The 25,074-nt window shown below is 39.9% G+C and overlaps 1 protein-coding gene across 1 annotated transcript in view; it reads right to left on the minus strand.

The window, feature by feature from the left end:
• Positions 1–2,112: 2,112 nt before the first annotated feature.
• LOC107191796 (multiple PDZ domain protein-like) overlaps positions 2,113–25,074 on the minus strand; it is a 93,923-nt gene continuing 70,961 nt past the window's right edge. Inside the window, 20 exon segments of the mRNA XM_015580909.1 lie at positions 2,113–2,675; positions 3,433–3,606; positions 4,058–4,192; positions 4,271–4,426; positions 4,800–4,957; positions 5,249–5,372; positions 5,528–5,599; positions 5,712–5,813; positions 5,895–5,945; positions 6,070–6,136; positions 6,216–6,310; positions 7,074–7,270; positions 7,713–7,803; positions 7,903–8,101; positions 8,190–8,280; positions 10,435–10,597; positions 16,056–16,181; positions 16,789–16,893; positions 18,274–19,330; positions 23,033–23,127. Of these exon segments, the coding sequence (XP_015436395.1) occupies positions 3,436–3,606; positions 4,058–4,192; positions 4,271–4,426; positions 4,800–4,957; positions 5,249–5,372; positions 5,528–5,599; positions 5,712–5,813; positions 5,895–5,945; positions 6,070–6,136; positions 6,216–6,310; positions 7,074–7,270; positions 7,713–7,803; positions 7,903–8,101; positions 8,190–8,280; positions 10,435–10,597; positions 16,056–16,181; positions 16,789–16,893; positions 18,274–19,330; positions 23,033–23,127 (3,255 nt within the window). The 3' untranslated portion in view covers positions 2,113–2,675; positions 3,433–3,435.

The raw sequence follows: 25,074 nt of genomic DNA on the forward strand, positions 1-25,074 counted from the left end.
AACAAATTCCACGCGTCGTCTCTATCGTTTTTACCCGCCATTTTACAATCAAACGTCCTAGCTGCTCGTTTAACACGTTGGCTGCCATGGTGATCACCGATGAACGACTCCATTAAATCAGAAACATTAAATTTCAAAACAGAAACATCTAACATTCCCTAAAAGTAAATAATGGTCGAGTAATAATGAATGTAATGAATGTCGAAAACATCGTTTCAGTCGAGTAAAAATTCAAATCAACGCGGAAAACACTTACAATTGGTCATACAAAAATATTCAGACAGCAGTGCAGTAATTTGACTTCTATATTTTTCTTCACTCTTATGTTTATTTTGACATCTGTAATTTTGAATTCCTAGTTTTTCAGTGAGTTGTCTCTCGACCTTAGCAGCGAGCGATTCACCCTGTATGTATATGTATACTGTATTGAAATATAGTGTAATGTATATATGTATATATGTTCGAAATATAAAGCGCAGAAGTCAAAATTATTACTGGTATCCGAATATTTTTGTGATCGACTGTACATTGTTTATAACAAAGACGTAAACAAATGTGTTTGACGATACGATCGCAAGAGTAATAACTGTGGCGTTCAACGTGTTAACGATATACGATACAGACTCTTCTTGATTATCGTCTGGTTTGTTCCACACGATTATTGTCCAGGCGTTCTCTCCACTACTGGTGAGGGGGAGGCCATGGAATCTTTCAAGCTCATACTTTATTTTTTTTTTTTTTTTTTTTAATGAATTTACGAAGATCTGAAGTATTTCTCCCTATAAGATTATTGTCCGGGCGCAGACCCGGGTTTGGGACGATAATCGAGAGAAGTCTGTATATAATTTGGCCAATGAAACCTGAGGACCAATAGGAGGTGTCGAATTATGGTCCAAGTCTCGATCGGTCAAACTATATGCTATAGCGAACAGAACGATCGCGAAGGCAGGTGCAACAATTGAAATTCATTTCCTTCGATTTCGTACTGTCCTGTCTCTCTGTATTCGATAACAAAGCGTCTTGTAAATGTGTATACAGGTAACACCTATGTATATAAACACGTTGAGACTCGGAACACGTTCTTCCAATGGTTTTGTCCGCCTTTGCTAGGCTTTTGCTACTTCGTTGGCTAGCTTCGCGTCGGTCTCTCGATCTCGAATTTCGATGTCGCGTATATCGAAAAACGAAAAGCAACGAACAACGAACGACTAATAATGACGCGTGGGACACGCGGTCGCCTCTGCATCGAAACGTCAATTAATCCCGCTACGATGCGAATCCAAGCGGAGAACTCGATAGGATTCGAGCGTGAAGCGTCTGGACAGCCGCTAGAGATGATCATTAATTTTTCTTTATTTTTTCACTTAAATAAATGTTTTCGTCCGCGTGTAACTACACTTTGTATATAACTTCGTCGCCTCGCTCCAGCTCCCGGTCGAAAAATCTACGCTAAGGACTAGGATAATATGATAAATTGAACTACACGCGATCAACAAGCCAGTCTAGTGTTTATAACAACTCTTTCGCGAGCGATTACTTTCGTCGAAGCTCGACCACGCACACTTTCACGATTCAGATCACACGAGATGTTCGTTCAACACGAACGCCAATACGCGTTCCCCATAGTTCCACACGAAGGACCAAACGGTTCGAAATGATCCCTTCGAAACGTTGGATCGATCTTCTTCGACGGGTGTACGGTAGCTTGATAAAAGAAAACGACGCCTCGCCTACGAAAAATGTCTCTGGGATCGAGGGGTTTTTGAAACGTCGATCCCGCGGCGAGTTAGAATGTTTATCGTGAACAGTCACGGATGGTAAAATTTCGCGGAATTTTCCCCTACGTCGCTAAAGTCGCCTAACTTAAAGGTAAGTGTAATACGAAAACGTACAAGCAAGATCTCTATTCGTATGAAGAAGGCGCAGTGAACATGGCCTCGAAAGAAAAACTGTCCCGAGAAATACCCTTCTATTCACTTCTGATTATCAGTAATAATCATCTTAAAAATTTTGCGATGATATTTTATTTTAAGGTTTCTTTTTTTATAAATATTTCTCAAAACTCTTTTCCTTTGTATTCAGCCCGAAAAACTTCGTTCACCACGTGTCTCGTACTCGTCGGCTATTACAATATATTTAATCGCTAGAACTGCATAAATACTCTGTCGTCGCTAAATAATATGCGTGTTGTAATGGATCGTTATCGACTATACTCGCCGGATTGTTAATCAAACGGCAGACGGAATCTTTACAAGTTACGACGTTAAGCGTCGTCTCGAGCGTGGACAGTTTAACAGACACTGTACCACGTCGAGTACCCTATAAAATCGTTATTTCTTCTGTCTAAACAATGGTTCAACCACGCGCAATCTCTTCCATCGTGTTTATGGTCGCGCTTCCATCGGTGTCTTTACGCTGCCGTGAAAAATTTTCGGAACGTTTACGGCCACGCGATGGGAACCGTATTATAAGCCTATATAGATCGCGTTCGATGGGACGATGCGTTGTTGTACCTCTCTCGTCCATTCGGATAGGATTATCGATACTTACAGTCGAACGGTACCTTATTTCTATATAGTTACTTTGGTATAGTCAGTTATATCACACTAAAATCCGCGGTGCCTTTGGGGAATCCCTACTCGGTGATTTGTGTTCAGAGTTCCGCCTGCAGAACCCTGCAATGAACGTTCGATGAGATGATGGAATTGTTAGTGGAATTTATGCTACTGTTCATAATGTTGCAACATTAACTGCTGTAAGAAACTATCGAGTTATAGGTGAACTGCAAACTCATGTATTTTTCACGAGCATTTTTATGAAGATTCAGACTTTTCTTGGGGGGTTATTTCTGTGAATCCTGGAGGGAAGAGGTATTTCTTGCTTATATAGTAAATTCTGAGTAGAAGGGCCATTTGTTCATTGTACAGTAAATCCAGAATGGGACATTTGTTTCTTATATTTTAAGGGACATTTCTGCCTTATACAGTAAATCCTCGATGAGTGTTCGAAGACTCCTCAGGATTTAGTACAGTGCTGATGAGCCTTCGAACACTCATCGAGGATTTACTGTATCGCGGATCTTGTTAGGTTGAAATTCAAAAAGTATTACCAATTCCGTATATTTTCTAATAACTGTATTAAAATAAGGGAAAACCATAAATGAAAGAAAAAATCAGATACCCGTATGAAAGTGTAACGATTATGGAAATAAAGTGAGTATGAATAAATTAAAAAAATATGCGAAGAAGTGTGTTCACAAATTAAGTGATCATAGTCGGCATGAAATACGTAAATCGTTTAATGCCCAGTTAACGGGTAATTAAATGTCGTGATTTCGTTAGAAAACTTTCTCACGGATGATACGTGCCGAGAGATTTTTGTTCTTTACTCGTGTGGACGTTATTAATAGATTTAATAGATCTATATAATTACCTGTCATTGCTTGGCGGAATTGTACCTGGCGAGTTTCAATTGCACCGGGTTCGAGACTTTCACGTGGACCGCGATATCCTCGACTGGTGCCTCACGGACGTCCTGGCCGCCGACCGCCACCACTCGGTCACCTTTGCAGATTTTCCCACTCTCCAGTGCGCTGCCACCTGGCAACTGGAACACACGCGTTTCACAATGTCGGAGAATTTTACGATGCTTGTCGTAGACATGGTTTTTCTATGCATGACTCGATAACGTATTGCCAGAGTTTCTCCAATTATCAAAAATGAAAATTTCTAATGCAATATTATTTGATGTACCAAAGAATAATTCACTATTTTTTGTTACCAAAGTAATGATTTATTCTTCGTTTTACTTTATTGGAGGATGGAATGAGATGAAGGACAAATGTGAATTTTTATGAGGTATTATCTTCAGTTCCTTGGGGACAAAAATAGAGTGGACCACATATTGATACATCTAGTAATTAACATGTTAAGATTAAAACTATATTGATAATTTCATGAAGTTTTGGTTTTAAAACGAAGTTGTACAGTTTAAAAGATTTTATATAAAAAAATGATGTTTCGCTTAAAAAATAGAAAAGAATGAAAATACAATTTACCAAGTCCGATACGTAAGCCCCTTTGCCACTCTTGTAGCCCGTCAAACAGAGGCCAGCTCCTTTGCCGGATTTCTTCTGCAGCTCGACTTCGATCTCTTCCTCCGCTTTCTCACGCCGATGGACGATCATCGTGATCTATGGATTCGAATTACATCCGTAAGAATTGCATCCTGAAATTTCTAAAACGAAACGGAAGAAAAACGAGTCACTCACGGTTCCCGCGACTTTCAGAACGGTCGCATGAGCTTTCTCGTGCTCGATTTCCTTGAAGCTGTTTCCGCACATGTCGATTATCTGATCACCTGACTGCAGGCGGCCATCTTTGCCGGCTGCGCCGTCTGGGAACACTTCGATGATGAAGACACCTTTCTGAAATGGAAAAAAAAGTCATCGTGAATCTTGCTTTTGATTTGCAGAAAATTAATTTTAATAAATGTTTAAAGTGATGACCATTAACTTTGACAGATGTTTGCATTAATCCCTTTATAGTAGTTACTTTATTATTGAAATCTTTAGATTCGTGGATTTTTCATAGTCAAGGTCAAATGAAGGTCATACTATTATAAGTCATTGGATTGGTCTTGATCCCAGCTATTACGCCACAATGTAAAAAATATGTAATCCCATTTAAACAAATCTGAAAAGTATTTGATGACATTCACATGACGCTACCGTGACGTCATCCGTCGTCATATTATTAATATGGGAATGGTAAATCATTTGACAAAAAATCAGATCTTACGCATGGAGTGTCGGATCCACCGGCTATAGTGAATCCAATGCCTTTATCTTTCTCTTTTTGGAATTCTATCGTTGTATCTTTCCCAACCGCGATCTTGCAGTCCTTCGGGTCCTGTGGTGGCTCGGGTTCTTTTGGTTTCTCTGGTTCCTTCGGTTTTTCTGTAACACCGCAAGAAATGCACAGTTCTATATACACTCCCCTTACTCTAAAATGTCATCTGCTTCGAATTCATCCAAAAAACACTCTTTTCCAAAATTAGATTTGAGCACACTGCGTGACAATTATTTTATTGACAGTCGTACCCAAATGCTAAGTATTTTTGTGCTGAACATATTTGAACTATATGGACAAAAATTTGTCTGATATGACTGTAACGTGTTAATGAGTCCAATGTTAATATAATTCCACTTGAATGTATGATTATCAGAATTTTAAATCGCTTTATATACCTTTTTCTACTTCAGGAATTATACCCTTTGCCCTGTCTTCCTCCTCTTTCGCGACTTTACTCTGATTTGGATTGCAGACCGTAAGTGTGACCACTCCTTCGGCTTTCTTCAAGAGACCCGTGGCCTAGAAACACAAAAAGACAGAAGAAAATATTAATTCGAGAAACATGAATCTGATTTTTCGCTGGTTTTTTGAGGTGAATACGATAAGACGGAATGGTCATATATTATTATGAATAATGGTGCTGTGCAATGTAATTTATAATGATTGTTTATTACCTCGTCGTAAGTTGAACCCAACAGGCAGTCCATATTCACAGCTAAGATCAGGTCACCCACTTGTAGGCCGGCCTGTAAAAATGAAAATGACGATTATCGATTCAGAAAAGTGCATTGTCTCTGCCGTATCTAATTATCGGCAAATGACAAGTGGGAACGATTGTGTCGCCAAGAGAACAATTACCTGCTCCGCGGCGCTGCCTTCTTGTATGTCGGAGATAAATATACCTTGGCCGACTTCCGCGTGTTTTCCTTCGATGATCATTATGCCCAATCCATATTGACTCTGAAACAATAAAATATACATTTAAGAATCTATTCGGACGGTAGAATATATTTGAACGGTATTCTATTCAGCGAAACTTGCCTTTTTCACTGGCACATTGCGAACACCTTTGTAGTGACTGTACATTTCCGACTGTACAGAAGTATCGTGCGTATGGGAAATAGATATTTCGTATATGAGAATAAATCATCGTGATAATTATTAGATTTGTCCATGGAGAATTAAGGTACGTGAAATTTTTAAAGATCGAACTTACGTCGTCCAGAGTTGGAGGGAACTGACTGATTGGTTTCACGGCAATGTCATCGATGGCTTTCGATCTCCTGTCGATTTATTGTTATGTTTCTTGTTATGAAATATGGGAGGATTATAACAATTTATCGAAAAAATTATATACGTTACCGTACGATAACGACTTTGAAGCAGGTACTGGCCATTCCTTTGATCATGGCGGACGCATTCAGGTGGCACCTTCCTTGCAGAACACAGCCGTTTACCTGAAAATATTAAAAGTACACGGATATTTTACGGCAGAATGTTATTCTATGACACAATTTTTACAAAATCTAGAAGTACCAAAAATGAAGTTAAGTATATTTGTGAAGACAATTCATTGAAATATATAATTCATTTTGGGTACCTTTCGGACATCTTAATTTACATACTCACGTATATAATAACTCTTTCCATTCATCTTCTGTGTTCAATTAATCGATTTTCAACGGATTCGTTCGAAACAGTATACAATGTAGTGCAATAAGAAAAGTATATAAATGGTATGCCAATGTTAAATACAAAGAACTAGATAGAAATAATATATCCCAATTAAATATAAAAAATATATACATATACAAATACTACATTAGTATTAAATGCACAAAATTATATAGAAATAATATATCCGAATTAACTATAAATAAAATACATGTATGCAACGAATGGCTAAAGATGTGAATAAATGGGCTGACAAAACGTCTAAATAAACCACGGCGTTAAGTACACCAAACGTAACGTACACAAGACAAATATAATTCAGAAGGTCGAACAAATCGAGGCGACTTCATGAATAACTTCAACGGCTCCCTGGTCCGAAATCAATATCGGGGAGTGGATAGTAGGTTCGCACCCAATTAAGTACCTTTTCGTCGCGCGGAAAGCCACCGTTGAATATCGATTATTACGTCGCCGAACAGGACACCAATGGTGGAAAGACGTTAACGGAGGCCGAAAAAGGATAAAGTAAAATGGCGGTTGTCTCACCTCGAGTATCTCGTCACCGACCATCAGCTCGCCTCCTTTGTGAGCCGAGCCCTTCGGATTAAGGCCACAAACGAACACCGCCATCCGATTTCTGTCTCTATGCCCGGCTAGGGAGATCCCCAAGCCACGCCTGTCCTTCTCCACCTTGACTAATAGCACTTTGTTGCCAAGCCCGTGATACTTCTTTTGAACTTTCACTGAAAAACAAAATGGTGCTCTCTGTCAGGTCTGTTTGCATGCACGGGGATCAGCAAACATGAATTCGTAATTCATGAATGAGAGTGGTCATGGAGAATCGTTAATTCTATGTCTATTTGGAGAACCCATTGTATTGTTTAGGAGGTGGTATTTATTGTAACGATATAGTTTCGTTTAACCCCGTCCGATAAAAAATTCAGGGGGATTACGTAGTGTTAAATACAATTACAAAATTTATGCGTGAAATTAATATCGCAGTACAATTTAAAACAGACCCAACAACTATTATCTAAACGCATATATTTTCGACGATTTTAACGTAATAACGTTATGTCTGGCTATGTAAGACCCTTTTCACTGTGACAGTCGACGTGCTAAAGTGGAAAACAAAATCAATATTTTCAAATTATTATTATTATTTAAAAGTATCAAATAACTTACTGTTCGTGTAACCGAACTCGTCCTCCTGTTCAGGATCAGCCTCGATCTCCGCTTTCGATCGTTTCACATTTCCTGCGCTTTTCCTCGAGATCTGCAACGAATCATTTCAACGTGTTCGAAATTTGTGTCCGTGGAACCTCAAATCTTACTGACAAATTACAAGATTTCTTTTATTTTTTTGCTCAATTACCTCCATGCCAGCTTTCGTGTAAATGTTACCCTCGAGATCCCTCGTGTCCTCCTCGGAACTCTCGTCCGAAGAATACTTCCGTCTGGGTGGTTCCGGCTTCGAAACATTATCTTCTTTCTCCTCGCTCACTTCACGCAGTATCCCCGGATTAGAAGGCGGTGACGGCGCCTTCTTCCGAATTGACTTCTTCATGGAGGATCTGGGAAATTAATCGTCACGTGGAGGGTTCGACGGTGGGCAACGAATCAGGCGAATATAAAAGCCATGTTTGTCGTCGATTTGTTTACCTTCGCGCGCTGGATCCCGCGCCATCTGATGCTCTTGTGCTCTGCCTGCGAAAATCCGACCTCGAACCACTCTGCTTCTCCTCGTCCCCCGCTGCTCCCTAAGGAAATTGAGACAACAAGTCTTAGTTTCGTCTGTAAACAACGATCTGAATTATAGAAATTGTTCCTCGTGTTTGTGGTCTACAATGATCAGGATTCTATTAGAGAAACTACAAGGTAATCCAGAGTCTAACTATTCAAAGAGTTCAAGAATTCAACCGCCAAAAAACACAGACACCAATAATTTTTTCTACGCTAACAACTAAAGAACTGCAAATTTTGAGTTACGGTATTGTCGTAAAAAAATTAACGACATACATTTCGCTGTCCATGGCAATACGAAGCAACAATAGTGTCCCAATGGACGATTTTCGCGTAAACTTTGAACAGTGTCTGCTCCATTTTGGATCTCCGCGACGCTGAAACGTCGGGGATCGCGTTCATCCTCCGTAGATCTGGTATCTGGTTTGCGCAACAACTATAGCCGGTGTAAACTTAGAATTCACTATCAATCGAATATAATCAGGTGCGTGTAGTGGTTGCACGAGGGACGCCCGATGTATTAATTCCGCGAAACGATCGAGACACGCGCGCGCAATTTTCTAAAATTGGTAGCGGCTGCCGCGTAAGTGTTCCGGATCGTAAATCCAAGGATCCAGGATGGATCGAGGTGATCCGAGGGGATAGAGTCTTGAGTGGCGCGACGAGACCGACTGACAGAATCAGGAGAGAGATCCACAAGAGGATCTCCTCCCCCGCTAACCCTCCAGGTCACGGGTTCCCAATCTGAGGATCGCAAAATATGTTCTCGAGGGTTGTCGAAGTTCTTTTTGGTTGCAATTATACAGGGTGTTTGAGCTAATTTCATCACTTCGAATAAGTACTTAACGGTATACTTTACTTTACAAGTAAAATTACTTAATACGGACTTACTATTTGGAAATTTTGAATTTATTCATGAAAATTTTTAGGCGTGGAACTTACATGACATCAAAGGGCACATCTTATGAGGTACGTATTTTTTTTGTGGGTGGAGGCAGTTCAGATATTTTAATGTCGACGTTATGTGGGTATTATTTTAGGTTGGGAAACACTGTTCCAAGTCATAACAATTGATTCCGTCCGTGCGAATTAATTTACATCGAACACAATCGAATATTCCCGCATGCTCGCCTCCTTCCACCCTCTCGCCGTCGTTCGATCAAGACCTCCCCACCAAGTTTCTTGCGAACGATCGCCGTGAGAATCGAATCCCATTAGCTAATTATAATTCGATCGGCGAGGCTCCATTTCGCGACGATCTTCGGTCTAGCCTCTTTGTCGATGGATTCGTCTTTGGTGTTTGGTAGCGTTGAGGATTGGATTGATTGGTGGTTTAATGATTTTAGTACACTGTAGCATTGATAATTGGAAGGAAGTGATCGTTTCATGCGAGAAAGTGAGTACTGGTTATTGTTAATTATAGTGTGTTAACCCTCTAACGCCCCGACCCTTAACTCGTCATTTCCAAATTATAAAAAGAAAAAAAATGAAAGAGGAAAAAGTCTCTTATTTTTTCTAATATTTACTATTTGCAAGCACCATACGTGGACGTGCAATTTAAGTATGTTCGATACTAAAACCAAATATTTGAAAACATGATAGCTATTAAAATAGAATCTTCATTTCGGGTCACATAGACCCGAGGAGAACAACAGGATTAAGTTGGTATTGTTGTTTCATTTTATTTTATCAACAAAGACGTCAACTTTTGGTAGAAAAATGAGTTATCGAAAACGAGGAGAATCATCGACTGCTTCTGTAAACACCTAATAAATTCAAAGGAGAGACTTTGACTGAAATATGTAAAATAATATTATGTTTTAATCTATCACGAATCTACTGACAGACATAAACTATTAACCATTATAACTCTATCAACGTCAAACTTCACGACACTATGGTCACTATTTTCCTATCACGACAAGCTAATATTATTATACTAGTAACTTATCCTAGTGAAATCTTCTCCCAGACTCAACCCAATAATAAGCACAACAGGCATCGAATATATTCAAATATAATAATATGCATCGATTCATATTGCAACACAGACAAATATCTTCAAAGACACAATTTTTGATGATACTGATAGACGGAACGGAATCTATTTCAGATAGATTCGTGTAGGTAAGAGAAAGCAGCGACTGTTTGGACTAAAGGAAACGACCCACCTGTGTCACTTCCGGCGTGGTGGACCTGACCGGAGAGACAGAAGACGTGTTCTGGCGTTGGGTAGTAGAGGCCCCAGACGCGGGCAACCGACTTCTGGTGCTCTGCCTTCTTCCTGGTCTTCCACTGTCTTCGCTCTGGCCGCCTTCGTTCTCGTTCTGGGAATTCAAAACGTTCCATTGTCATCCCAACGTTTTAAAGTATGGCCAGATCTATTCCCATGGTTCCACAGAAAATATTGCACGTTACCGATACTTCCGTTAAATCAATACATCGATCCACCATTTTTCTTCAAAAGATACAGAAGTACAATACTAAGTAATAAGGTAACAGAACTTGTGCAACATTTTCTGTCGGACCAAACACTCGAGGAAACGCACTGTACGCGACGACTGCCCGAGGAAAAAGAAAATGGACGCCGTCCAGCGCGTCGGGGAAGAACCTTTTCGGATTAAATTACCGCGGCCGCGAGCGGATGAAGCGTGTTCGTTCGGCGGATTGTTGAATTGTTGCCAGAATAACTGTAATTTAACAGCGTGACGCGTTTCAATTCCGCGGGCATCGACGATAACACAGTGAGTCTCCCCCGCCAAGACGCCGCCGCGCCGCAGCTTGGAACGTGATTAATATGTGTTCTGCTGAGACCGAGGGGGTTCGCACGAGACTGGCTACGCATTCCACTGACTGGGGCTCAAGGATCTTGGACGGATCGTTGCTTGTGTGTTCCCGTCGAGAAACGTGCAGTTTCGCCGTCAAGTTTCACCCTCTGTCGGCGGAGCTGAACGTCGAACTTCGGTAAAAAGAAAAAGTGAACTATCACATTAGAAAACTTTCGATAACGTGAATGTGGAATCTCAATCAAAAGAGTGAAATGAATTAATTAAATTAGAAACCACTGTAGTGTGAACATCGAACGTCGATCAAAACGAAAAAGTAACTAGAAACCACGATAACATAAATGTAGGATTTTACCTAAAAAAAGAAGAATGAATTTATTACATTGGCAACCACTATAGTGTGAACGTCGAACGTTAAGTAAAATCAAAAAGTCACTCGAAAGTATAATAATGTATTGTCAAAGCATAGCTAAAAGAATAAATAAAGTTCTCAGATTATAAATCACAATAACATTAACTTCGAACATTAACCAAAAGGAAACGAAATAATACTTTAAAAAGAAATCACGACATGGTCACTGATACGAAGTCTTCTTGGTGCCGCGGAAACGTTCTACCGGAAGTGCCGCAGCGCGTCCTTCCCCCCCAAGAGGGTGTATATCCGGTACAAGGAATGATACTCGCGGTCGTTTCACGTAGATTCTTACGTAACGTACTACGAACGAGACGCATTTGCGCCCGAAGAGCCGATGCATCGCGGTTCGCTCTTGAGAGGCACACACAGCACACGGTGTGTGCCAGGGAACGTCTACCGGCCGGTTTCGTGTATGAAACTGCGGGTGCCGACATATCAGAAGGGAGAGAGAGACAGAGAAGGTGGATGGTGTTGAATCAGAGGGGGGTCCCGGAGGGCAGGTATGGAAGGGGCGCGGCGGTCCATGGTGTCGATGATGGACGCCTCGTTGCAACGACGTGATCCACACTTTCCGTCAAACCGCACAACCCCCAACCCCCTCCCAGGGCGCCGGATTGTCAATCGGACATCCCCGGATCCGTGGGTCTCGTCGTCGATTTTTTTTTTATCTCACTCACTCTCCCTTTGCTTTGTCTCTCATCACCCTATGTGTGTGTTTTCATGACCTGCTTTGTCGGGATCTTCACCGAGAAGGGGGATGAATTGGAATTAAATCGAGCCGGTTCGGATGTTTGGATTAACCCCTTACCTTACGATTTTTTTGACGACTGTACTTTCAAGCATTACTTTATCGTTTATAATTTTCCAGATACAAAAGGAATTTTATTCTTAGGGCAAGTGTATCATTTACATTAAATATTAATGGTAAATCTAAATGTTTAAAGTTGATGTTTTAAGTTTAACAAGTTTTTTTTACATTCACGAGAAAATGCAAGGACTCTAATAGAATAACAACATATTCTTTTTTAACCCTAATCTGAGGGTAATAGGCTTTTTATTTATGAGCATTGAAACTGAAAGTCTATTAATAGGCTACCGGTCAGTAAAGTGTTAATAAACTACAATAATAAAAATATACACTTCGTATGTTATAGCAAATATTCTCATGTACCCAAATCAAAATGAAATTGACTACCACGTTTCAAATCTCAAGAATCTTTTTACAGTCCTAACAAGATTTTCCAAAGAAAAAAACCTTTCAAGTACACAAAAATATTCAAAAGAAAAAACCACCGTGTATTCCTGGTTCAGAATCCCCACAATTTACACGTACGCAATCAGTTTCGCGAGATTCGTCGAAACAACGCACCCACCGTCCGTAAACAGCAATTTTTTTTTTTTCGAACTCTCTCAAAAATCTCGATCTCGTTTCCCCGGCAAAAAGTCCCGTCTCCGAGCTTTTTATCGGTGGACTTTTTCCCGGAATCCAGCATTTTACGGTTTATGAAATTTGTCCCCGGTGACAAAGGTATCTTTCCCTTCGATCGCGCGCGCGCGCGCGCCCCCTTCCCCTACGTTCATCGATGCACACACGATCCCCCAAGCGTATATACCAGTTTGTTCTGATTTCCACGATTCTCATTCTGTTTCTGCCTTTCACACTGTTTTTTCCCTCCTGTCAACCCCCCTCGTCAACGGGTTTATTGGAAAGTTCGACCTCGATGCATCCTACATACACACATAAGGTACCGTTCCCCGATAATGGCTGTGTCTCTACGTGTCCCTCTTTCTCTCTCTCTCTCTCTCTCTCTCTCTCTCTCTCTCTCTCTCTCTGTTCGCTATTCGTTCTTTTTTACCCATCCCGCTCAACTACCCTCTTCTGCATTTTTTTTTGCGTTCTCTCCCTCTGCACCATTTCGCGTTCTCTTTTTAATTTCATACACGATCCCCGACGTGCCCCTCGATCGAATCGATTGAAATTGAGAGAACTCGCGCGGACCCGTATGTTCCGAGGGTAATTTCTCGCCACGAACTGAAATTAATCATTGTTTTTTATTTTTTTTTCGAAGTTATCGCGAATGTCGTATTTTTCGGGAATTGTGAACAGGTGGATTTATGTTGCTTTGATTTGGTTCTGAGATTAGAACTTCCGTTTGGCATTTAGGTGTATGATGAAGTAATGGTCGTTTTTCAGTTGGAAATATTTATGGAGTATTTAAAATGCTTCCAACATCCCCTATTTTTGTGCAATAACAGGAACTCACGTGCAATGAATATTACACTTCTGTGTGCGCCTGATATTTTGTGACAGTTTTTTTTAGATAGAATCACTGATTTTTCGAGTTCTATTTAGAATTGAATTTTGAAAGTAATTCGTTTCGAATAAATGATTCATGTAATTCATTTTTTTTTTTATTTATCTTCCATCTTGGGGATCACTGTAAAAATAATTCTTCGGAATAAATATTTCAGTGATCACGACGATATTGTATTTTTCTTCGAACTTTCAGCTCAACTTTACTCCCTTACTTAGACGAATATCCCTTCTAAATTATGCCAATTACATTTAAAATTTCCATTTTACAATAACTTCTTCCATTTTTGATTTTTTCCATTTGGAACTCGTGTTTCCATTAAAAAATTGTCGTCATTAAAATTAACGTCCTGCTGTCCGCAAGAACAACTACAGAATCCGTTTCTTTGTGAATAATGTATGTTTGTGTCATCAACGATGGAACTTTTCACGCAGCCCGAACGTAACCATAATAATATAAAAACGAAACGAGGAAAGCCAGAGGAGAGACTCGAGGACGAAGCGAGGATGTGTGTTCAAGGATGTTTCGCGTCGAGCTAATCTGACTTTGTAAGAAGCGAGATTTCTCAAGATATCGCACGATCATAACAAATATACGAGCGTGCCTCAAGGGTGTGCTTTATTGTTCGATTCGAAGGGTTGGCGGAAGATGTGAAAATGTCAGTGACGGGTTGAGGACGGGGAACAGATAAAGTTTTAATGTGTTAATCGATATGCTGATAGCAAAGTGTTACGACATAGTAAAAAAAACTATATTTGGTATTTAATATATTTACATCACCCTTAAATTCTTTTTAAATAATAATGCCTTATGAATTCATCGCGACTTTTATAACACTACTAAACTGTTTTGAAAAATACCTGAGACATAAATTCAATGTGATCTTTAAAATCTGAAACATTCATGTAAATTTCAAAATGTATAGAAATCATTTGAATGACTTCCAAATTAGAAATAAATATCATTTCAACTTGAAAGTATTTCAAAATGATGTCCTCTTAATTGAATCTGAAAGCTTCAAAATATGAAAGAATTTTTAGTGATTAAATTATTTCTAGTGTTATAGAAAAATTATTCTAAATGTCGAGAGGTACTTGAATGTAATTGAAACCTATAGGATTAAGCTAGAACAAGTGCAAAGCTGCGACATCTTTGCCGCAGCACGTGACACTGTCACTCGAGACATTTGTCCTTCCGTTATCGCGGAACTTTGACACGGTATCTCAGAAGTTTTATATGTTCCAACGAGGAGTAAAACTTTCGGAACGTTTTTAATAAAATGTAGCGATAGACTGAAAAATTGTTGTCTGAAAGTTTGAGTATAATGGCAAGAAGTTTTGTTTTCATGTACGTACGTAGAGTGATGAAACTACTTATCTTTTGTATTTTTGATCGACAGAAATTTTAATTACTTAATTATCAATTATAAAATATGTCGAGCTGAAATTAAAACAAAAATAAATTTAAACATGAGCAGTACCTACAAGTTTACTGTTCCCGTTTCAGAAAAAATATAGAACATGACAATAAAGGTCTAAATAGAATTAACTATATTAACTACAAACTACTACTTTAGTTACATCAAAAATAAAAAATGGATCTAAGGTAAAACGATTATTGAGTAGTTGTGTAAGTTCTGTTAACTACAACTCTGACAACAATTTCAAATTCTGCAGGTATTCCAACAAGGATCAATTAACACACAGGGAAACAATAAAGATATTCTGCCCTCCGGTCCAAAAAAGTGGAACTGCCGTCAAACTAAAAACACCAATGTTCAATTAATTTACTGCCAAATTTCTCTTTCCCCTCTAATCCAATATCAACAGAATTTCGTCACAACGCAAAAATATATTTTACTTCATTCATCCTCTCTAAATACTCCCAGCATTCACTCAAACACAATAAAACCAACTTACTATAAAACACAAATCAAACACGCATGAATACCATGCAATTCTATTACAGCAAAATTTGCACACACTATATCTCCTATTTTTCATAATAACTCTAAAATAATCCAAACTAAATACCAACACCATCAAAAAAGTTTACATTTCCATGTTACTGTTCAAATTAATTTGCTAGTCGATTATAATAAGGTTCCACTAGTTTGTCGCCCAAGCGTTGACTGGAGGAACAAGAAGTAACTAATTCACCGGTAATAAGTTCGAAATGTGGCCAAATCGGAGGGAATGGGAGAGAAGGTGGGAGGGGGAGAGGGTTGAAGGGGAGCACATCGATATTCCTGGCCGTGGCGAGGTCTCACCAGGTGCACCAGAGACTGGACGAGAAGACAGACGGGATTTCCGGATGCTTGTATGACCTCAACTGCCCGCTCGTGCGTGCTGTGTCGCAGATCCACGCCATCGACCTCGATTATCCGGTCGCCGACCTGCAAGCAAACCGCGAACAGAAAACATGCGTATTAAATATTTCAATTTCGCCGTGTTTACATTGCGATTCTCGGCTTCGTTCGCGAGCAATTCCAACGACACGCAGGATGTCAATGATGATCGTGATGGAACCGGAAACAGGGTGATTCTACGTGCAAAAATAAGTTGAAAATGTCGAGTAAAATTGTTTCGTACGATGCTTTGTTTCAAGGATAATCAATTTTTAAAATTCATTACAGAGGTACTAACAGTAAGTAGAAACAGAATGTAATGAACAGACGCGTTAGCCAAGTCCTATTCAATTACACACGTATCCAGCAGATGTTCAAATTCGATTATCTCGAAAGCGAAGCACCATACGAAAAATTGAATTTTATATATTCGACTTATTGTTTCGTGTGGAATTAGTTTCCTTCAGGTTGTACCACCCGTTCAAAAATACCGTACATAGTGACAATAGTGGTCTGTTGAATCGAAAATGAAGAATAAATTTCGTATAATATAATAGTAAACTGTTTCTTTCGTTTTGTACATGATTATACTCCGTTTGAAATTGAATCCGACATTATTATATTCTTGTATTAAACTCGAATATCATTACGTTACCTTCAATTCGCCGGTCCTTCCGGCCGGACTGTTCGGTAGAACGTTCTTTATGAATATCCCAGATATATTCTGGGATTTACTAGAACCGCCATTATGCAGATCGACCTAAAACATATATTTCAAATCGTGTGATCCGATTGTTGAACGTAATGCAAATTAGATTAGACTTCGTAACAATCGAAGTTCCAGTCACGACATCTTATTTACAACATATTCAATTAATTATTAAACCATTTTCTATACGTAAGATAACAATAGTAATGGCACCAATAACGAATGAGTATCTTCCACAAAATAATCCCTTTTCATGCTACTGAAATTAATTAAAAAGTTATCTACTTTATAGTGGTAATAACTAACTTGTATTTCATTTCGAACTAATATCCAGTAAGAAAACTGAATTCAGAAGGTATTACGTTATTCGAAATATATTTTACAACAGAGACTACTTGTGATTTTACACGTTTGATATAACTTATTCCAAACAACCTCAAAGTAGAAGAATTAACAGCGACAATTCGGTTACGTTGCACAGTCACAGTGTCGACTTTCGTGTCTTGAAGCCATTCGGTACATTAATGCACTTATACCAATGCAACTTTCTGCTTCATGTATAGCCTGTCTCACTCGACTGAAATTATCAACCAATGCCATCAACGTGGGCCCATTAGCTGTTCGGTACACGACGTAATTAAGCGTGCAATTAAGAAATGCTTGTAGAACTAGTCTCCATGATTCGTATTGATATGTACTTTCCTCAACAATTCGTGGAGAATTATTAAAAACATTGGTAAAATCGTGCCAGAAAAAACAACAACAGAAATTACAATACAGAATAATTCTCCAAAAAACGTATCTCCATTTTTTAATAAATCAATACTATCATAATCACAAGAAACCGCTGTTTGTTTAAACAAAACAACAATATTAAATCCCTGTTACTCGATTACCCCCCGGATCGCCACAAAACAGCTCGAAAAGACCCCGTCCCCGTTCACAAAGCATAACTAAAGGCAACGCGGTCTATGCCATTGGCGTAACTAGAATTTTGTTCTGGGAGGGGGCCAGGTCCCCTGACTTTCGCCCATAACACTGCCCATCAGGCACCTGTATGTAATTTGATTGATTACCTTTCAATTGATGTTGCAGGATTATTGCTTAAGTAGAATGTAAAAATTAAATAGCTTAATTCTAATACAATTTCACTTAATACTTTAACGTAATGAGGATAGTACCTATTGTATTTTTTGTACTTAGCTAGATTGCGTATTGCATATCGACCCATGTATTTATTTTTTATAACATAAGATTTTACCAACTGACGAATGATTTCTTTTTTTATATATATTTCCATAACTTCTGTACAGGAGGGCCAGTCTGTATTCTATGAGGGCCAGGCCCACCCTGGCCCCTGCCTAGTTACGCCAATGCTCTATGCTCTTATTTTTAACTACACACAATGTAGGCGCGTGTTGGGTTACGAACCTTTCCGCCGACGATGCTCAGACCCAGACTGGTCTTCGGCTCCCGGTAGATCTGGACCAGCCTCTCCGGTCCCCAGTGTTTCGACCAGTTGACGTTCCCGTCGTGGTCCCGTTGCGTGACCGTCATGACGATGGGTTCCTCGACGAATGCAACCGTCGGGACCTTGTACGGCGAGCCACAAACAGAAGACGCTGTGCTTTCGGTCTTCAACGACACGGAGCTGATTGGTCTGCCCTGTAACCGCGTCTGAAACCCTCCACCGACGTATTCAGCCTCTAGAATCTCATCATCGCTGCACTGGACTGCTTTCGACTCCTGATAGGTCTGTACCTCAGCCTCTTTCCTGGGACTACGCGATAGCCTCTCCTGGCTAGGCGATCCAGCACCGCTTGTAGACTTACCGGGGCTGGTCGAAATATCCTCTGGAATACACTGTATACTCTTAGACTCCTTCACCTGAGTTCTATCCGACCTGGACGGGCTATCGAAGCTGTCACCAATATCAGGAATCCTCGATAGGCTACCTAGATCGTCCAACGAACACTGAACGCTCTTGCTCTCCCCTTGAGTTTGCGTCTGAACCTCTTTTCTCGGGCTCTGATAGTACCTGATCACGCGCAGAGGACTGTCTTTAGAGATCTCCGAGGGACAGACACTTTGCTCGGGACTGCACTGCGTGCTCTTGGTCTCCTGTTCGGTCTGGGTCTCAGCGTCTTGCTTCTCCTTGGGCGAGTACTGGGTCTCCTTGAAGCTACACTCGACGACTTCTTCGATCCCTTTATCTGGCCAACTATCCGGTACGGGTCTCAATATGTCCACCAACGAGGTCGAGAGTGATCCGTGCAACAGATGATCCGACTGGCTCTCGAGGGTTTGACTTTGGTACTCCAGAGAGTGTTCCTTGCTGATCAACGTGTCCTCCTCGAGCTTGGACGGGACGATTTCCTCCAGCAGCGGCCGCTTCTGCTGCCAGAGGATCCTGTCATAATCACGAGCTCGATCCTCCGGATCACTTCGATCCTCCTGCTGGCTCTCGAGCCTCTTCCGGTCCTGTCCACTATCCTCGAAGGCCTCGAGGATCCTACTCGATGACGGTTCCTCGACCTTATCCTCCGATCGACTCGGGCTGACACCTCCTTCTGGCTTCTCGGGGCTGCGTGGAATATAGGAAATAACGTGTTCAGAGAGAGAAAAAAAACCTGGCTTGGCAACGAGGCGAAATTGTGACAGAGGCGGTAGATTTTAATGAAACGAGTGGAAGTCGGTGCACGGTCTTAATGAGCGGCTCCGAGGGCTTCTTATTGGTAGTCCCGGGGAACGTTTAGACGGAATCCCGCTAAAGCGGCGAATGGAAAGGTCTTCCGCGGTGACCCATTAATTGCGGCGACGTTATGGTCGCTAGGCTCTCTTGCGCGCGTCCATTCGGAGACGTGGAGGTGGACAATACGGAATTACGTGTCGTTGATGACTCGATCATGGCGAAACTGTCGCAATTAGATTCTGGACGTCTATGCTAATTCCAGTTTTTGTAGAGCACTTCTAGATCAAATCTAACAAAACAATCAAAATTACGTGCTCGTAAATTGTTGTGGAAGTGATTGGAATCTTATAATTCCGTCGGGTTTCTTTTTTACTTCTGTCACGATATATACGGAACGAAATTAACCCGCTAACTACAGTGGACGTCTACTCTACTATTTTAGTCACAATGTTTGGTATATTTCCTTTTTGAACCTTCCTTAAATTACAGCGAAACATTAGAAAAAGGGTTTTAGTGCGACTATTAATTCGTTATTTATCGTGAGCAAACACATTGTTTATACAAAAAGAACATTTTTCGAAATGTTTCAAATAGTCCGAAAATGACTATTGGTTTTTGATTTTTTTTTTTAAGTTTCGTACAAGATACCAAAAAGATTCAGTGAGCGGGTTAATTGATTTCGTGAATTGGAGAATTTATTTAGCTAAATGTGTGATAAAAATAGCATTCATGTTATATTGTTGTTTTTAATTTTTGTATCATTGTCGCATATAATTGTTTTTTCTTAATTTATATGAGCTTTAACGGTGAGTCAAAGCCACAATTTTGGAACGTCCTGTACAAAGTCGACAAGCTTTTAGCCGGTCCCATGGATGCACACTCGACCATTGTCAGTGCGTCGTATTGTATAATAAATCACCGACAAAAGAGCCCGTGCCTTATCTCTAATTCTCCGTCACAACGTCTTTCTAGGACTTCGAGCAGCTGGCTCACAATGAATAAGACTACGTAACGCTATCGACACACGTGTATTTGGTTGCGTCGTTTGTATCGTGTACCATTCCCGTAGTATCAGTTAACCACAATCAAATAAATATTAATATACAAAGTAAATTAAAATTAAAACATCGTTGATTTTCAGGACAACTATTTTTTAGTTGCCTTTTATGCAGACTAGATATTTCCAAATATAATAACCTAATTTATTGCAAAATACCTTAATTGTGATATCCATAAAAATGAATATTGAATTCAAATAGGAATGAAATAATTAGAATGTGATTAAATCTGAATTATTACCTTCTTGTAATAATAATTTCCTGTTCACTATTTCAGACATATCGATAATCGATGCACAAATGAGCATTAAATAGCCCCCAATTCACGTCATACAAAGGAACCATTTGTCTTTTCAGAAATTCTACGAAACCGTGTCACCATCAAAATATTATGGAAGTGCAGCCAACAAAGCAGAGATATATGTACTGTCCATGATAATCAACCAAAACCGAGCGACAAAGCCGACCACAAAGCACATCCGAGAACCGGAAAAAGAACGCGTTTACGAAGGTTCTCCTGCGGCTTTTCGTTATCCAATCGACACTCCGATCGATTGCATTTTCCAGCGTGACATAAAATTCAACTTTTCGATGCAAATTTCCCCCCGTACTTAAAAATAAAAAAAAAGAAACAAAAATGGAAATATAATCAACGAGGAAAATCAGGGAAAAGTAGAGAGAATATTTGATTAATAAGACATGCTGCCATACGAATATAAAATCTAAATTTTCTATGCAAATTTATGTCACATTGTTGAATAAGGGAAAAGACAAAATTGGGTGAAACATAAGACACGGAACGAATTTTAAATTTCATGTCAGATCTAACTTTTTTATGCACATTTGGTCGTAACGCAGAAGAGAAAAACGAAACAGAAAAACAGAGGAAAAGCAATGGAATAAGGAGACAAAATGTAAGGTCGACACAAACTAACTCACTGCAGAAGACTGGGTACATCTGGAACGCCAAATGTAAATAAAAAATATAAACACCGAGGAAAGGAAAAAGAGGACTACGAATTTAGTAAATCTGATCATTTCACGATACCTTTCACAATTAAAAAAAAAACTTACACTGGTTGTTGAAACAGTTCGATTGACTTAAGCAAACGGATCAACGCCGTAATTTTCGTTGCACTGTAAAAACAACCGACGAAATTCTATGTATTGGAATTTTATAGCAGAGATAACGGTAACCTTCACATGTTCAAGTATCCATTTACTGTCAACTGCCCTAAAAATAAAGAAAACCAGAGCACAGACGACACAACGGGATAAGAACTTCCAATAGAAAATGAGGGTGACTCTGGAAAATCAGATCCACCTCTCCCCACGCGAATTACCCCAACCCCTCAATCGAATAAACAAGATACGTATCAGGAGGAATATCAAAAAAAGGGAGTAATAATTCACGATAATAAAAACGAATAGGTAACACTAAAATCTTATATCCACTTCTTCCACACGAATCACTACCATCTCCAAACAATGAAAACAAGAGGCACACCAGGAAAAAATGGAAAAGATGGAACAATAACTCGCGATAGAAAAAGGGACTAGTTTTCTAAAACAAAATCTATTTATCATCCGTGAATCGCCAGCGTATCCAAAACAATGAAACGAAAACACACATCACAAAGAAAACAAAAAACTTTAAATCAAAAATCAGATTACTAAGATTTTCGATCTCTCAAAAACGATATAATACTTTTCCTCGCGAATTCACCACCATGTCCCAAAAACAAATCTTAAAAAAACCACGTACCAGGTATCACACTTCGATAACACCGACTCCCGAGCGAAACAAAAAAAACACACACACACACACACACACACACACACACAAGATATACACCTCTCGCGTTCCGCTACGAAGCCAAGGTGTTCACTGGCGTGTCTCTGGGCGGTCGTGCGTCACTGCAAACTGGCTTACTCTGATCTAATAAACACAACACACTCCGTTCCGCGTGTACACGAAAAGCGTGGCGCTGGCCGCGTTCACGTGCACCCGCTCACGTACACTCGCGCCCCAACCATCCCCAGTAGCGCACCTGAAAAACACAATGAACACTAGCTACATAACCACATGTATCCTCCCATATATCTTCTTTTTCTTCCTCCCTATTGGGAACGAAGAACACCGCGATACCGGCTCCGAATCACGACTAATCGCGACCAACCACCTCCAGCAACGTTCTCCTCCTATTGCACACATATACAAACACGAACACCGGTATACACGCACAACAACCACTATCTTCATGTATACACACGTGTTAGTAAAGCAAATCCACGCGAGTACGAGTGGTTAGGAAGGCTTTGGAACGGTCCGTGTGGGAGTAAGTACCGCGCCGAGCTTCGTTGCGGCAAAGCTTTCCGTCTCTATTCCTTTCTTGCCACTAGTTCCGTCCTTGTCTTGTTTTAGACACACGGTATACACTTCTCTCCGTCCAACGACACCGGTTTACGCGGTTACCGTTGCGTCTGTCCTTCTCTAGACCGTCCCGCATCGGATTTGCTGTCCCACTCCGACTCCTACCACCACCACCCTTTCCACGGCTCGACCGCCCGCCTCCTTATCTTTTATCGTCGCTCTATTCGTCTCCCGGCTGTGCACTTTTCTATATTTATATTCGTGTTCGGCTTCCCTTCCGGCCACGCTCCCACTACTTTTCTGTCCCTTTAACCCAATTCGCCGACCGTCTCTTCACCTGACCTAAACACGGACCAGGATGGATCCTCTCTCTCTCTCTCTCTCTCTTCCCATTTCGTTTCTGTGTATACAGGGTGAAACAAATAAAGGGTTCGTCGAAGGTTTGTGTATTTTTAATGTAAGTTTTATTACAAAATTCGTCCCCCCACCCCCCGTTTTTCAATTAAAAGAGTCCTAGAAGGGTTGGTTGTCCCGTGCCCTAAAAATCTTGATGTATATACGTAAAATCTACAATCTATTAATAAGGAAACTTCGTTGCCCTGAAAATTCCAATTTTTTTTTAAACTCATAGGGGACATTGATAAAATCATCGAGCAATTTTACATTACTGCCTGATATCGCTTGTTCAGGGTGAAATCAAGAAATAAAAATTGAAAAAGAATTTTTGGCACACCAGGATTAACATGGCTTGGATACGTTGTAACTAATATGGCGTCGAACCACTTGAATAAAATCGTGTTTTTTTTTTATTGATTCGTGCATATCTGTGTATGGTGGTAGGAATGAAAAAAACGTTATTTCTGTGTTGTAATGGAACTTCGAACGATAGGATATTCGATCGACTCCGACGGGCTAACTTTATCGTTCGAATATCGAGTTACGAAAGGTCAGCCACCGAGGAATGCGAATCGTTTCAGCGGGCATCTTGCGAGCCTCTGCTGTACGGCTTCGTGTATTTTTGAAGCTTGGACTGTGCATGATAAAAGCCAGGAGAGGGAAGAAGAGGATGATAGCGGGCGGTGATCGATGCTTTCAGTCCGCGGAATATCGACGATTTCGGATATGCTTCGCGATTGTTGGAATGGGGGGAACGTCCTTTTCGATGAGAATCAGTAAATAGTAGAGTGGGTGCACCAGTAAATGACCACTTACCAGTGAATGAACATTATATATAATATTTGTATATGTAAAATTATATAATATATATCTGAACCCTTTGTTCATTCACTGGTGACATCCTTATTTGTTCTTGTTAATTTAATTAACGACATTTTTCCAATTTTTCAAATTGACATCTATAGGTATAGATATCAAGAAATCTAATTTTCATATGCAAAATATTTATTACTATTATTATTATTATTTAAAATTCGACTTTAATAATTACAAAATCTTTTAAGTGTTCATTTATTAGTGCATCTACCTTACTTCCATCTATATAAAAGATATTTAAAGAAACAAATAAAACGTCAGTGATATTGTATTGTACATTTCAGTAACAAAAATTCAGTAGGCTGAATGGTATTTATTAATGAATTTTATGCAGTATCTTTTATGTATAATGTTAGAATTGTAAATAAAAAGTGATCATACGTGTGGTAAGCCTGCAGAAGCCATAGAACGACGAAACGATAGGTCGACAGTAGCCGGAAGACAGATTTCGAAGTTGTTACAGTTATAAAACGATACGTAAGTATCGCGGTTTATGTGATTTTATACGTATGTAGTTTCGAGAATTCCCGAGTTGGATGACAGTTTCCCTAGAGATTTCTAAGATTTGCATAATCGATCTTCGAAACTCGCATTTCGAAATAAATTCTCGAATTATGTTACAAAGACTTCCATCACCTTACTCTATCTATAAGTGTTTTACCATTATATGTATATGTCTTCTCAATCTGTTCAATGTACCACAAAGAACCTAACCCAGACCATGCGAACACTATCCCTATCCATTTGGTGCCACGTGAAAATTTTTGCATTTCCCTCGATCGTCCGAAATATCCCAGTACAGACCGCGTGTTCGTTCCGTTTGTTGTTCCACGATT

This window comes from Dufourea novaeangliae, unplaced genomic scaffold (genome assembly GCF_001272555.1).
Source record: "Dufourea novaeangliae isolate 0120121106 unplaced genomic scaffold, ASM127255v1 scaffold228, whole genome shotgun sequence".
NCBI classification, from domain to species: domain Eukaryota; kingdom Metazoa; phylum Arthropoda; class Insecta; order Hymenoptera; family Halictidae; genus Dufourea; species Dufourea novaeangliae.